The sequence below is a fragment of the Stomoxys calcitrans genome, chromosome 3 (genome assembly GCF_963082655.1).
Source record: "Stomoxys calcitrans chromosome 3, idStoCalc2.1, whole genome shotgun sequence".
NCBI lineage: Eukaryota > Metazoa > Arthropoda > Insecta > Diptera > Muscidae > Stomoxys > Stomoxys calcitrans.
The window spans coordinates 178546531-178561077 of NC_081554.1; the positions used below are offsets into that span (position 1 = coordinate 178546531).

At 37.8% G+C, this 14547-nt stretch overlaps 1 protein-coding gene across 3 annotated transcripts in view; it reads right to left on the reverse strand.

Moving 5' to 3' along the window:
* The window catches only part of LOC106085070 (sushi, von Willebrand factor type A, EGF and pentraxin domain-containing protein 1), a 134107-nt gene that overhangs the window by 78935 nt on the left and 40625 nt on the right, over window positions 1-14547 (reverse strand). For all 3 annotated transcript variants that reach the window (XM_059364541.1, XM_059364542.1, XM_059364540.1), the window contains exon 2: window positions 12767-12985. In XM_059364541.1, the coding sequence (XP_059220524.1) occupies window positions 12767-12884 (118 nt within the window). In that variant the 5' untranslated portion in view covers window positions 12885-12985. The remainder of the gene's footprint in view (window positions 1-12766; window positions 12986-14547) is intronic.

Consider the following 14547-nt stretch of genomic DNA (forward strand, 5'->3'; position numbering starts at 1 on the left):
TTATACATAATTGAACAATAACTTGTATTTATTACTATTTGGTCCAAATCGGATCATATTTCGATATATATTGCTAAGGGACATAAGGTATGCAATTTTAACCGGATTTTGATGAAAGGTGGTTTATATATATACCCGAGGTGATGGGTATCCAAAGTTCGGCCCGGCCGAACTTAACTCCTTTTTACTTGTTTGCGTTGCTTTTGTGGGACTTACATACGGAGTTGCATTTTTGCAACGCATAGCTCATAAACAAAGTTTAACATGCTCATTCTGTTTCCACCTTGAGAGGGTAGAAGCTCTGACAGTTTGAATGTTTTCCACACTGTGTCGCTGCTATTCTTTGTGAATAGCAGAATGACTACCTTGCTGTGTGGATGTTTCGATGGCATTACTGTATTGGCTCAATCTTGTGCTGGGCCACCTGATTTCTAATGGCTCTGAATAAAGTGTTGCTACGGGATGGTGCTTGCATAATGCCACCATGTGACCAATTCGGAACTGTTTGCAGTACAATTGGAAATAGTTGGACTACGTGGTATCACCAGAGTCCTTAGTCTAGTACCACGGAAATCAGTAGCCCCAGGAACTTCGGTTCAAGCATCACTATTGGAAGGCCCAGTTGGGAGCAACGTGATGGCTGTGCTTTAGACCTAAAATGTCAGCAAGGGCATTTCGATTGTCGGTGTGGTGTTGCATGCCATAAACCGAGTGCCATGAATTATAGATCGAAAGGAGTTTTAGGTGGTACTCAGCTTCAAACCAAGGGGAAGATCATGTCCAAACAACGTGGTATGGAATTGCTACACATGCTGGCTACGGTCATGTATGTTGGCGTTGGTAGACGCATTATATTCACCCGGGGCTAAGAGCCCTGCTGGACTAAGCCAGCACAGCAGGTGCTTGAATAAAACACCACTAGGACTTGTCCCTATCTATTATTTAGCTTAACAAAAAAATTTTCTATAATTATAAGAATGTAAAATATAAGGAATGGCTTATGTGAAATGATATCTGTTCCCATCTTCTATCTAAAACCCCTTATTATATCGAAACCCGATTTATTTCAGGTCTGATTTCCATATGATATTGTCTGGCTTTAGACCACCCGTTTAATCCTTACCAAATAAAGAATACCCAAATATTTTTATACCATGCACCATAAGATGGGGGTATACTTATTTCGTCATTCTATTTGTAACTCCTCGAAATATTCGTCTAAGACTCCATAAAGTATACATATTTGTGATCGTCATGACATTTTAAGTCAAACTAGCCATGTCCGCCCGTCCGTCTATCTTTCGAGAACAATCTAACTTTCGAAGGAGTACAGCTAGCTGCTTGAAATTTTGCACAAAAACTTCTTATTAATGTAAGTTGGTTAGGATTGTAAATGGGCCATATCGGTCCATGTTTTGATATAGCTTCCATGTAAACCGATTTTTGATCGTGACTACTTAAGCCACTAGAGGGCGCAATTCTTATCCGATTTGGCTGAAATTTCGCGTGAGGTGTTTTCTTATGATTTTCAACAACTGTGCTAAGTATGGTTCAAATCGGTTCCTGGTCCCTGTAAACCGATTTTGGATCTTGACTTTTTAAGCCAATAGAGGGCGCAATTCTCATCCGATTTGGCTTCAATTTTGTACAACGACTTCTCTCATGGACTTTGGGCGTGTTCAATATGGTCGAAATCGATCTATAGCACGCTCTTACTTGTTAATATTTTAATTTGTATATTTTTTTTTGTTTATTCTTAACCAGGTCAAAATTTTAATAATTTCCTCCCTATTTGTTTTGTTTTTATTTCCTAGACAATGACTTTAGCTTTAACATTATGTTACAAATCCATTGACACATTAAACTTGCTTTTCTCTTTTCAAATTTATATGAAAAATCCTAAAACAAAAATCAGTACTACAAAATAGTAACAAGTAGTTAAGATAATAATGAATTGTTATTAAAATTATCATACTCATAAATGTATAATGCATAAGAGTAAATGCGGTTGCTGCGTTTACTACTCCTACCTCTAAGAAAAAACACAGCAAAATGTTGATTTTTATGTTGGCTTAATTAACATCACTATAAACCAGAAAACTTTATGGCTTTATGACAAAAGAAAATTTCAAAAACAACGAGTCACAGACCCAACATAATTTCTTATTAAAGATGATGTTGATGATGAACAAGTTTCATTGGCTGTGAAGTCTTTAAAAAAAAACCAACTAAAATTCACTGACTTTTTATTTTGTCATATTTTGAAGTTTGATTTTTGAATATCTGCATCATTATGAGTGATCAAAACTTGTTTCGATCACAAAAACATGCAACTTTAATGCTTATATACGATGTCATGGATATTTTATATGTATTTGGTGTATATATATGTTTGCATGAGTTTATAAAATACTCACATCAGAAGTTCAATTCAATAATCAACTTTGACATGGTTTTTATGATCATCTCATCATCAATCACCTACTAAATAATGAATTTGAATTTAGTCACACAACATGCATATATAAGTAATAAAATAAATTTCGAAAAACGAATCAATAGGGCTTTAGCAAAGAATAACCTTGAAATTAAATATGAACAATTATGAAGTTATTATGGAGTTAACTATGAAAGATGAATCTTTTTATCTAGGGGGTATAGGGAGGAAATCAATCTTATCATGATTTAATACACCACATTATTATAGGGTGTTAAATTTGTTATATGCTTGTAATAGGTAATTTTGTCACCTAAGGAATATAAATTTTGAAGAAAAAAATACAAAAGATTTACTCAGAGATTTGCATATGAAAAAGCAATAAAAAGGCGTTAAGCCCGGGCCGAACTTTGGATACCCACCACCTCGGGTATATATGTTAACCAGCTTTCGTCAAAATCCAGTGAAAATCCATATCTAATGCCCCATAGCAGCCATATCGAATTAGGGTCCGATTTAGACCAAATACTAATAAGTACAAGTCATTGTTCAATTGTATATAACAAAATATTGGTCTTTTTAGTAGCTACTAGCTGACCCGGGCCCGCTCCGCTGCACCCTCTTTTACTTTATATGGATCAAAAGTTTTCTTGCAATATTTATTTTCGACAATTAAAGATCATTTAGTGAAATACCATGCTAACTTGACTAACAGTTTAACAAAATAAGTGCCTTTATCTGAATCCCATATGATCTTTATTGGTCTACGAATTTAAGTTTGGATGTAATGGATGTACTCCATTCTTAAAATAATTAATTTCAGCCCGATATTCTCATGATGTCTGATTTAGTGGTATTTTCGGAGGAGAGGTGGTCCCCCAGATACTTGGCACTGAAAAAATATCAGCATCGTGCTCTTCTCTCAAATACCATTTCTTTAAACCCCATATTGCCATTGGCTTAAGAGGAGTTTACAGGATGAGGCATCCCCCAAACACATGGCCCCAAAATAGGTTATCAAATTCGTTTTCTAATCTCAAATTCCTTTCATGTGAGCTACATATTGGTATGGTCGAAAAATTGGCCTCTTTTGAGGGTGTTTTGGGGAGGGGGTGATGTTCTAAATACATGGTCATACATTTGGATATCAAATTCGTATTTTACTCCCAAATATCTTTATTTGAACCCCATATTGCGATGGTCACTAAAAGATAGCTGTTTGTGGGGTATTTTGGGAAAGGAGTAGACCCCCAGACAATTGGTCCCGCAAGTGGTTATCAATTCTTGCTCTAACCCCCAAAACCTTTCATTAAAGCTCCACATTGACATGGTCGGTAAATATGCCCGATTTAGGGGTGTTTTTTTTTGGGGATTGGGGTGGTCCCCCAAACACTAAGCCCTGAAAATATATCAGCAACGTGCTCTATTCTCATATATCTACATATCATTTATTTAAACACCATATTGCCGTTGCCCTCAAAATTGGATATCAAATTCGTTTTCTAATCTCATTTAAACTCCTTATTGCAAAAGTCTGCCAATATGTCCGGTTTGGGGTATTGGCTCTAAAAACTATGAATATTTAGTTCCCCTCTCTTTAAGACCCAAATTGTCTTGGTGAGCAAATACGTCCTATTCGGGGGTTGTTATGGTGGTGGGACATTCGCTAGACAGTTGGCCCCTAATGTTGATATCAGATACGTGGTCTACTCCCACATACCTTTAATATGAGCCCCATATTTCCATAGTCGGCGAACATGCCCGGCTTGGGGGTGTTTTGGCCTTGAAAATATATATCGGATTCGTGTTCCACTTTAAAAACCCTTTTACTTGAGCCTTCTATTGCAATAGTCAGCAAATACTTACCATTTGGGTGGTGTTGTGGGGTTTTGGGGTGGCCCCATAGACACTTTTCCCGAATATTGATATCAAATTCGTGCTTTACTCCCAAAGACCTTTCATTTGAGCCCCATATTGTTATGGTCGTAAATTTGCCCCCTTTGGGGGATGTTTTTGGGGAGAGGCTCCCCCAAACACTTGGTCCCATATTTGGATACCAGATTCTAATTCTACACTCAAATACCTTTTATTTAAACCCCATATTCCCATGGTCAGTAAATAAGTCCTGTTTGGGGGTGTTTTGTGAAAGGGGTGGACCCCCAGAAACGTGGTCCCACATTTGGATATCAGATTTGTATTCTACTCGCAAATACCTTTCATTTGAGTCCCATATTGCCATGATCGGTAAATATGTCCGATTTAGGGGTGTTTTGGGGGTTGGGTGGTGTTGTGGGGGTGGGGTGGCCCCATAAACACTTTTCCCAAATATTGATATCAAATTCGTGCTTTACTTCCAAAGACCTTTCATTTGAGCCTCATATTGTTATGGTCGTAAATTTGTTCCCTTTCGGGGGATGTTTTTGGGGAGAGGCGGCCCCCGAAACACATGGTCCTATATTTGGATACCAGATTCTAATTCTACACTCAAATACCTTTTATTTAAACCCCATATTTCCATGGTCAGTAAATAAGTCCTGTTTGGGGGGTGTTTTAGGGGAAGGGGTCCACCCCCCAGAAGCGTGGTCCCACATTTGGATATCAGATTTGTATTCTACTCGCAAATACCTTTCATTTGAGTCCCATATTGCCATGATCGGTAAATATGTCCGATTAAGGGGTGTTTTGGGGGTTGGGTGGTGTTGTGGGGGTGGGGTGGCCCCATAAACACTTTTCCCAAATATTGATATCAAATTCGTGCTTTACTTCCAAAGACCTTTCATTTGAGCCCCATATTGTTATGGTCGTAAATTTGCACCCTTTGGGGGATGTTTTTGGGAAGAGGCTCCCCCAAACACTTGGTCCCATATTTGGATACCAGATTCTAATTCTACACTCAAATACCTTTTGTTTAAACCCCATATTCCCATGGTCAGTTAATAAGTCCTGTTTGGGGGTGTTTTGTGAAAGGGGTGGACCCCCAGAAACGTGGTCTCACATTTGGATATCAAATTCGTATTCTACTCGCAAATACCTTTCATTTGAGTCCCATATTGCCATGGTCGGTAAATATGTCCGATTTAGGGGTGTTTTGGGGGTTGGGTGGTGTTGTGGGGGTGGGGAGGCTCCATAAGCACTTTTCCCAAATATAGATATCAAATTCGTGCTTTACTCCCAAAGACCTTTCATTTGAGCCCCATATTGGTATGGTCGTAAATTTATCCACTTTGGGGGATGTTTTTGGTGAGAGGCGGCCCCCCAAACACTTCGTCCCAAATTTTGATATCAGATTCGTATTCTACGCTCAAATACCTTTTATTTAAGCCCCATATTTCCATGGTCAGTAAATAAGTCCTGTTTGGGGGGTGTTTTAGGGGAAGGGGTCCACCCCCCAGAAGCGTGGTCCCACATTTTGATATCAGATTTGTATTCTACATTCAAATACCTTTTATTTAAATCCCATATTCCCATGGTCAGTAAATAAGTCCTGTTTGGGGAGTGTTTTAGGGGAAGGGGTCCACCCCCAGAAGCGTGGTCCCCCATTTGGATATCAGATTTGTATTCTACTCGCAAATACCTTTCATTTGAGTCCCATATTGCCATGGTCGGTAAATATGTCCGATTTAAGGGTGTTTTGGGGCTTTGGGTGGTCCCACTAGCACTTGGTCCGACAATTGGATATCAGATACGTTTTCTTATCCTAAATAGCTTTCATTTGAGTTCCATATTGTCGTGATTGGTCTAAATACATGTTTGGTAGGTTTTAGGGAGGGGCAGCCCCCCTAGGTACCCTATCCGAAATTTGGATACCAAATGTTTATTTCTAGGGTACTATATGAGGGCACACAAAATTTCGCTTAAATCGCACCACCCATCTCCGAGATCTGGCGTTTCTGAAAATTAGGGTAAGGGGGAGATCGGTTTATAAGGCAGTTATATCAAAACATGGTCCGATATGGCCCATTTACGTCGTAAAATTCGATTTAACGATGTCCGTGTGTCTGTCCGTCTATCCGTCTGTCCGTCCGTCTGTTGTGATCACTCTACAGCCTTCAAAAATTGAGATATTGAGCTGAAATTTGACACGGATACGTTTTTTTTGCTGCAAGCTGGTTATATTCTTGAATGAGCCAAATCGGACCATATTTTGATATAGCAGCTATATAAACTGATCTACCGGCAGAGGGTCTGAAGCCCATAAATGCTTTACTTTGTATCCGATTTTGCTAAAATTTGAAACGGTGAGTAGCCTTCGACCTCTCAACATCTGACTTGAATATGGGAAAGATCGGACTTTATTTAGATATAGCCGCCATATGAACCGATCTGGCGATAAAAGGTCTGAAGCCCATTAACACTTTATTTTTTAAAGGATTTCGCTTAGATTTGAAACAGTGAGTATTTCTAAGCCTCCCAACATCCGAACTTTATACGCTTCATATCGGACTATATTTACATATAGCTGCCATATAGACCGATCACCCGATAGAAGGTCTGAAACCCATTAAAACTTTATTTTTTTATCAGTTTTCACTGAAATTTGAAGGCCTCCTGATATTTGATCCAAATATTAAAACTTTATTTTTTTATCAGTTTTCGCTGAAATTTGAAGGCCTCCTGATATTTGATCCAAATATGGACCGATCTCCCGATAAAGGGTCTGAAGCTCATAAAAGCTTTGTTTATTACCCGATTTCGTTGAAATTTTAAACAGTGAGTTGTTTTAAGCCTCCCAACATCCAACCCAAATATGACTCAGATCGGACATTATTCAGATATGGCTGTCATATAGACCGATCTCCCGATAAAGGGTCTGAAGCCCATAAAAGCTTTATTTATTACCCGATTTCGTTGAAATTTTAAACAGTGAGTTGTTTTAAGCCTCCCAACATCCAACCCAAATATGACTCAGATCGGACATTATTCAGATATGGCTGTCATATAGACCGATCTCCCGATAAAGGGTCTGAAGCCCATAAAATCTTTATTTTTTAACCGATTTTGCTGAAATTTGAAACAGTGAGTTAATTTAATCTTCCCGACATCTGAGCTAAATATGGTTCAGATCGGACTATATCCAGATATAGCTGTCATATAGACCGATCTCCCGATAAGGAGTCTTAAGCCCATAAAAGCAGCATTTATTACCCGATTTCGTTGAAATTTTTTTTTATTTTTAATAGTGAGTTGTTGTAAGCCTCCCAACATCCAATCCAAATATGATTCTGATAGGACTATATTTGGATATAGCTGCCATATGGACCGACCTTTTGATAAAGGGTCTGAGCTTTATTTTTGTAACCAATTTCGCTGAAATTTGAAACAGTGAGTTAATTTAAACTCCCCGACATCTGACCTATATATGGTTCAGATCAGACTATACAGATATAGTAGTCATAAGATCGAACTTCTAATTTTGGGTCTTTATCTCATAAAAGCTGACTTCTTGCCTGATTTCGCTGAAGCTGTTACTTGTATATGAACTTAATGTCTTCCAATATGAGCCTCTTTTTTTTCCTTCCTATTTTTCCCCACAAGTCCATAAACAAAAACATTTGTCTTCAATAATTTCCATTTATTCACCTCATGGCAGATATTGCAATCTTTCTCCTCCTCTGCATAGCCGTTTACATTACCGTTTACGAAGAAAATAAGTCATGTAATGGCTTCAACTTTTATTGTGTCACCCGTTTAACATTTAAATAACACCTAAACAAAAGCTAGGGAAGTAAAAAAAATCAATGATTTCAACATTTGAGTTTTTAACAAGGCAACACTGCAAATGAGTGAAGAAATCTCTTAAGAAAATACCAAATAAATTATTGCACACTGCCCACACCATGTTCCAGCGCAACATCACCCCTGAACCATTTTCCCCGTTCCTATGTGTGGCTAATGAAGTGAGTGAGTGCATATAATGTTGGTATTATCATATATTACACCTTGCATATCTGGGTCTGGACTCACACGGCACTGATTTGTAGCATTTGTTTTTGTTGTATTTTTCTTTTAATAGCCGACTTATTTGCTTAACGGCAAATGGAGTCAGTCATTGTTGGCCAGCCAAGAAACACAAAAATAACTGAATGGCCAAACGTTGTTGGGACAGACATGAAGTTTTAATGACTTTAATTTTATGAAAGTACGCGTGTCTGCATAACATAACTGTTTAACTTTTAGTTGATTGTATTTTTTAAACAACACAATAGAGTAGAGGGGGTATAATAAATTTGTCATACTGTTTGCAACAATGTGAAATATTGACCTAAGAACCTATATACTTGACCACTATGACTTCTAATGTTGAATACAAAACATCCAGCTATTCGTTCGTCTATCAAAAAACGCCCTATCCTTAGATATGGCCCTCATGTAAACCATTTCCCCGATTTTATCTCTAAAGCGTCTAAAAAGGGCATATCCTAACCGATTAAACGAAAACAAGTAAAAAGGCGTTAAGTTCGGCCGGGCCGAACTTTGGATACCCACCACCTCGGGAATATATGTAAACCACCTTTCATCAAATTTCGGTGGAAATTTCATACCTTATGTCCCATATCAGTTATATCAAAATATGTTCCGATTTGGACCAAATACTAAAAGTACACTAGCTATATCTAAAAATAAACCGATCTGAACCATATACGACACGGATGTCGAAAGGCCTAACATAAGTCACTGTGTCAAATTTAAGTGAAATCGGATTATAAATGCGCCTTTTATGGGGCCAAGACCTTAAATCGCGATATCGGTCTATATGGCAGCTATATTCAAATCTCGACCGATCTGGGCAAAATTGAAGAAGGACTTCGAAGAGCCTAACCAAACTCACTGTCTCAAATTTCAGCGACATCGGACAATAAATGCGTCTTTTATGGCCCCAAAACCTAAAACGTAGATATCGGTCAATATGGAAGCTATATCCAAATCTGAACCGATCTGTGCGATATTGCAGAAGTATGTCAAGGGGTTTAACTTAACTCACTGTCCCAAATTTTGGCGACATCGGATAATATATAAGCATTTGATGGGCCCAAAACCATAAATCAAGAAATCGGTCAATATGGCAGCTATATCCAAATTTGAACCGATCTGGGCCAAATTGAAGAAAGATGTCGACAGGCATAACACAACTCACTGTCCCAAATTTCAGCGAAATCGGATAATAAATGTGGCTTTTATGGGACTTAGACCCTAAATCGGAGGATCGGTCTATATGGCAGCTATATCCAAATCTGAACCGGTCTGAGCCAAATTCACGGAGGATGTCGAAGGGCCTAACACAACTCACTGTCCCAAATTTCAGCAAAATCGGATAATAAATGTGGCTTTTATGGGCCTAAGACCCCAAATCGGAGGATCGGTCTATATGGCAGCTATATCCAAATCTAGACCGATCTGAGCCAAATTGACAAAGGATGTCGAAGGGCCTAACACAACTCACTGTCGCAAATTTTAGCAAAATCGGATAATAAATGTGGCTTTTATGGGCCTAAGACCCTAAATTGGCCGATCGGTCTATATGGGGGCTATATCAAGATATAGTCCGATATAGCCCATCTTCGAACTTAACCTGCTTATGGACAAAAAAAGAATCTGTGCAAAGTTCCAGCTCAATATCTCTAGTTTTAATGACTGTGGATTGATTCAAAAGACAGACGGACGGACATGGCTAGATAGTCTTATATGTTTACCCTGATCAAGAATAGATATACTTTATAGGGTCGGAAATGGATATTTCGATGTGTTGCAAACGGAATTACAAAATGAATATACCCCCATACTTCGGTAATGGGTATAACAAGTAAAAGCGTTCTCAGTTCGACCGGGCAGAATCTTATATACCCTCCACCATGGATGGCATTTGTCGAGTTATTTTCCCGATATCTCTTTTTAGGCAAACAAAGGATAAAAGAAAAGATTTTCTATGCTATTGGAGACCATAGCAGAAGTCATTGTGTAAAATTTCCGCCAAATCGAATAAGAATTGCGCCCCTTAGGGGCTCAAGATGTAGAATAGGGCGATCGGTTTATATAGGAGCTGTATCAGGCTATAGACCGCTTCAGACCATATTGGACACTTATAGCGAAGGTCATGGGAGAAGCCGTTGTACAAAATTTCAGTCAAATCGGATAGTAATTGCGCCCTCTATAGGCTCCAGAAGTCAAGACCCCAGATCGGTTTGTATGACAGCTATATCAGCTTACAGACCAATTTTAAACATACCTAACAAAATTGTTGAAAGTCATATCCAAACACCTTAAGCAAAATTTCAGCCAAGTTGGATGAGAATTGCGCCCTCTAGAGGTCAAAGAAGTCAAGATCCCAGATCGGTTTATACGGCAGCTATATCAGGTTATTGCCCAATTTGAACCATTCTTAGCACAGTTATTGATAGTTGAAAATAGAACACTTCGTGTGAAATTTCAGCCAAGTCGCCCTCTAAAGGCCCTAGAAGTCAAGACCCTTGATCTGTTCATATGGCAGTATGGTTCAATTCAGTCCATAACCTAACATTATTGACTGATTTGAGCCATACTTAGCATAGTTATTGGATGTCATAACAAAACACCGTATGCAAAATTTCAGCCAAGTCAGATAACAATTGCGCCCTCTAGTGGCTCAAGAAGTCACGATTCAAGATAGCTTTATATGATAGATATATCAGGTTACATACCGATTTCAATCATACTTAGCAAAGTAGTTGGAAGTCATAACAAAACACCTCTTGCAAACTTTCAGCCAAATCAGATAAGAATTGCGCCCTCTAGAGGTTCAAGAAGTCAAGACCCTAGATCGGTTTATATGGCAGCTATAGCATTTTATGAACCGATTTCAACCATACTTGGCACAGTTGTTGGAAATCATAGCGAAACACCTCATGCTAAATTTCAGCCAATTCATATAAGAATTGCGCCCTCTAGTGGCTCAGGCATAGACCGATTTCAAACATACTTAGCACAGTTGTTTGATGACATAAAGAAAAACATCGTATAAAATTTCAGCCAAATCAGATAAGAATTACGCCCTCTAGTGGCTCAAGAAGTCAAGACCCCAGATCGGTTTATATGGTAGCTATATCAGGTTACAGACCGATTTCAAACATACTTAACATAGTTGTTGAAAGTCATATCAAAACACCTCAAGCAAAATTTCAGCCAAATTGGATGAGAATTGCGCCCTCTAGAGGTCAAAGAAGTCAAGATCCCAGATCGGTTTATATGGCAGCCATATTAGGTTATATACCGATTTGAACCATACTTGGCATAGTTGTTAAAAGTCATAACGAAACACGTCATGCAAAATTTCAGCCAAATCGGATAAGAATTGCGCCCTCTAGAGGCTAAAGGAGTCAAGACCCCAGATCGGTTAATAAGACAGCTATATCAGGTTATAGGCTGATTTCAACCAAACATAACAAAGTTCTTGAAAGCGATAACAGAAATCCTCCAGAAATCCAGAAATTTTCAGCCAAATCGGATAAGAATTACGCCCTCTAGTGGCTCAAGAGGTTAAGATTCGAGATCGTTTTACGTGACAGCTATATCAAGTAATGGACCGATTTCAACCATACCTATCATAGAAGTTGGAAATCCTAACAAAATACGCCGTGCAAAATTTTAGCCAAATTGGATGAGAATTGCGCCCTCTAGAGGCTCAAGAAGTCAAGATTCACGATCAGTTTATACAGCAGCTATACCAAAACATGGACGCATATGGCCCATTTACAATTCCATCCGACCTACACTAATAAGAAGTATTTGTGCAAAATTTCAAGCGCATAGATTTACTCCTTCGAAGTTAGCGTGCATTCGGCAGACTGACGGACGAACGGACTGACGGACGGACAGACAGACAGACGGACGGACAGACAGACAGACAGATGGACGGACGGACGGACGTTCGGACGGACAAACGGATGGACATGGCTAAATGGGCTTCAAATGTCAAGACAATCAAAAATATATATACTTAATGGGGTCTTAGACGAATATTTCGAGGTGTTGCAAACGGAATGAAAAAATTTGTATAAGTCCATCCTATGGTTGATTTAATATAGTAAAAAAAAAATTGGAATCAAACATTTATATCTATCTCCCTTGTTTTCCATTTCTTGGAATTTAAATGGCTCAGCTGTAGCCAGTGCCACAACAGCAAACACATGCACACACAATTACTCTACAAATATTTACTATTTATTTTATCAGCATATCTTATAGACCTAAACAAACGAAGGAGGGTCTTGGTAATGCACACATCAACTCCAATTCGAACTGCCTTAAAACTAACACTGTGAGTTTGTGCAAGCATTTGGATAATAACAAACTTACCATTTGGGCATGAAAAGACATCGTCAGCCGCTTTTACTTGTAAACGGCTACAGCTTAACAACAACAAACATATGAAAGCGGACAGCCATGATAAACTGGCCGCCGTCAAGCTCCCCATGATCGCAGCGCCTCAAATATGTTGAACGAAACCTATTTTCTGTTTTTCTTTGATTATCGTTTACAATTTGCAATTCGGTTTAAATACTAATTTTAAGATAACTGCAAAGAAATAAAATAAAAAAAAGAAGAAAGAGGGAAATTAGTAAAATTGAAAACCTTTGAAAAATCAATAAAAAAAATTTATAAATAAATCAAAATTTTATAATTGCAATGGGAAGATGATTTAAGATGGTTGTATAGAGGGTGCTAAGCATACGGGGTTTGATTATTAATTTTTTGTTTTGGCAAATTAGATTGGATAATCTAAACACAAGAAATTTTGCCAGTACAAAATAATCAAGTTCGTTTCTTAAGTCTTTTGTTTGGCGCCTGTATAAATTTTTCAAGTTCGTTTCTTAAGTCTTTTGTTTGGCGCCGGTATAAATAATTCAAGTTCGTTTCTTAAGTCTTTTGTTTGACGCCGTTATAAATAATTCAAGTTCGTTTCTTAAGTCTTTTTTCTATACTTCATACTATCGCTCTACAGAATTTTCATATACTTTCCATATGACACATAAATAGAGGTAATCGTGGGATAGGATTTAGCATATCCGCCTATGACGCTGAGCGCCTGGATGCTTATCCTTGCGATAATCTCAAAAACAAAATTTTATAGTGATGATTAGGCAATGCGGGCTATATTTTTGAGATTTTCAGCTACTTCAGCAACTTCTCTACTATTTATCATGGCGTTAACCTCCAAAACTAAATTTTCTGGTGGTGGTTATGTAATGCTGGCTATATTTGTAAGGTTTTCCGCCATGTAAATCTTCTCTACTATTTATCCTGGCGTTAGCCTCCAAAGCAAAATTTCTGGTGGTGGCTATCCAATTCTAGCTATATTTGTGAGGTTTCCCGCCATGTAAATCTTCTCTACTAAATGATTTTTCTCGGTAGCACGCCGTTCGAACTCAGCTGTAAAAAGAGGGTAATTTCTTATAAATGAAGTAAACATTGATTTTAGCTTAGCGATTTCTTTAAACTCCCATAAACTCCCATTTAAACCCCAGACTTTTCATAATCTTTTCATATATATTGGGTTGCCCAAAAAGTAATTGCGGATTTTTTGAAAAGAAAGTAAATGCATTTTTAATAAAACTTAGAATGAACTTTAATCAAATATACTTTTTTTACACTTTTTTCTAAAGCAAGTTAAAAGTAACAGCTGATAACTGACAGAAGAAAAAATGCAATTACAGAGTCACAAGCTGTGAAAAAATTAGTCAACACCCACTATATCAAAAATCCGCAATTACTTTTTGGGCAATCCAATAATTCCTGGTTTTCTAACATTTATTTGAAATATTTAATTTCTTATATTTAATTTTCCATTTATAATACCGGCATTCCTTCCGATTACACCTTTTGTTATTATCTTTTGTTATATTTTGTTTTCCTTTTCATTCACTTTAAATTTTACATGCAAATATTTAAGGAATGTAATTCAATATAACCACCTGTCTGTATGTCTCAACACAAAACAACAGTTTATAAACTTAGTCAAACGCGAAGGCTAACTTAATAGAACAGTTAGAGTTAAGCTTGGGAACCTATGCCTCAAGTTTCATAATTTAACGCTTATTGTCGTACTATAAAAACAAAACATTTTTTTTTTCGCACAT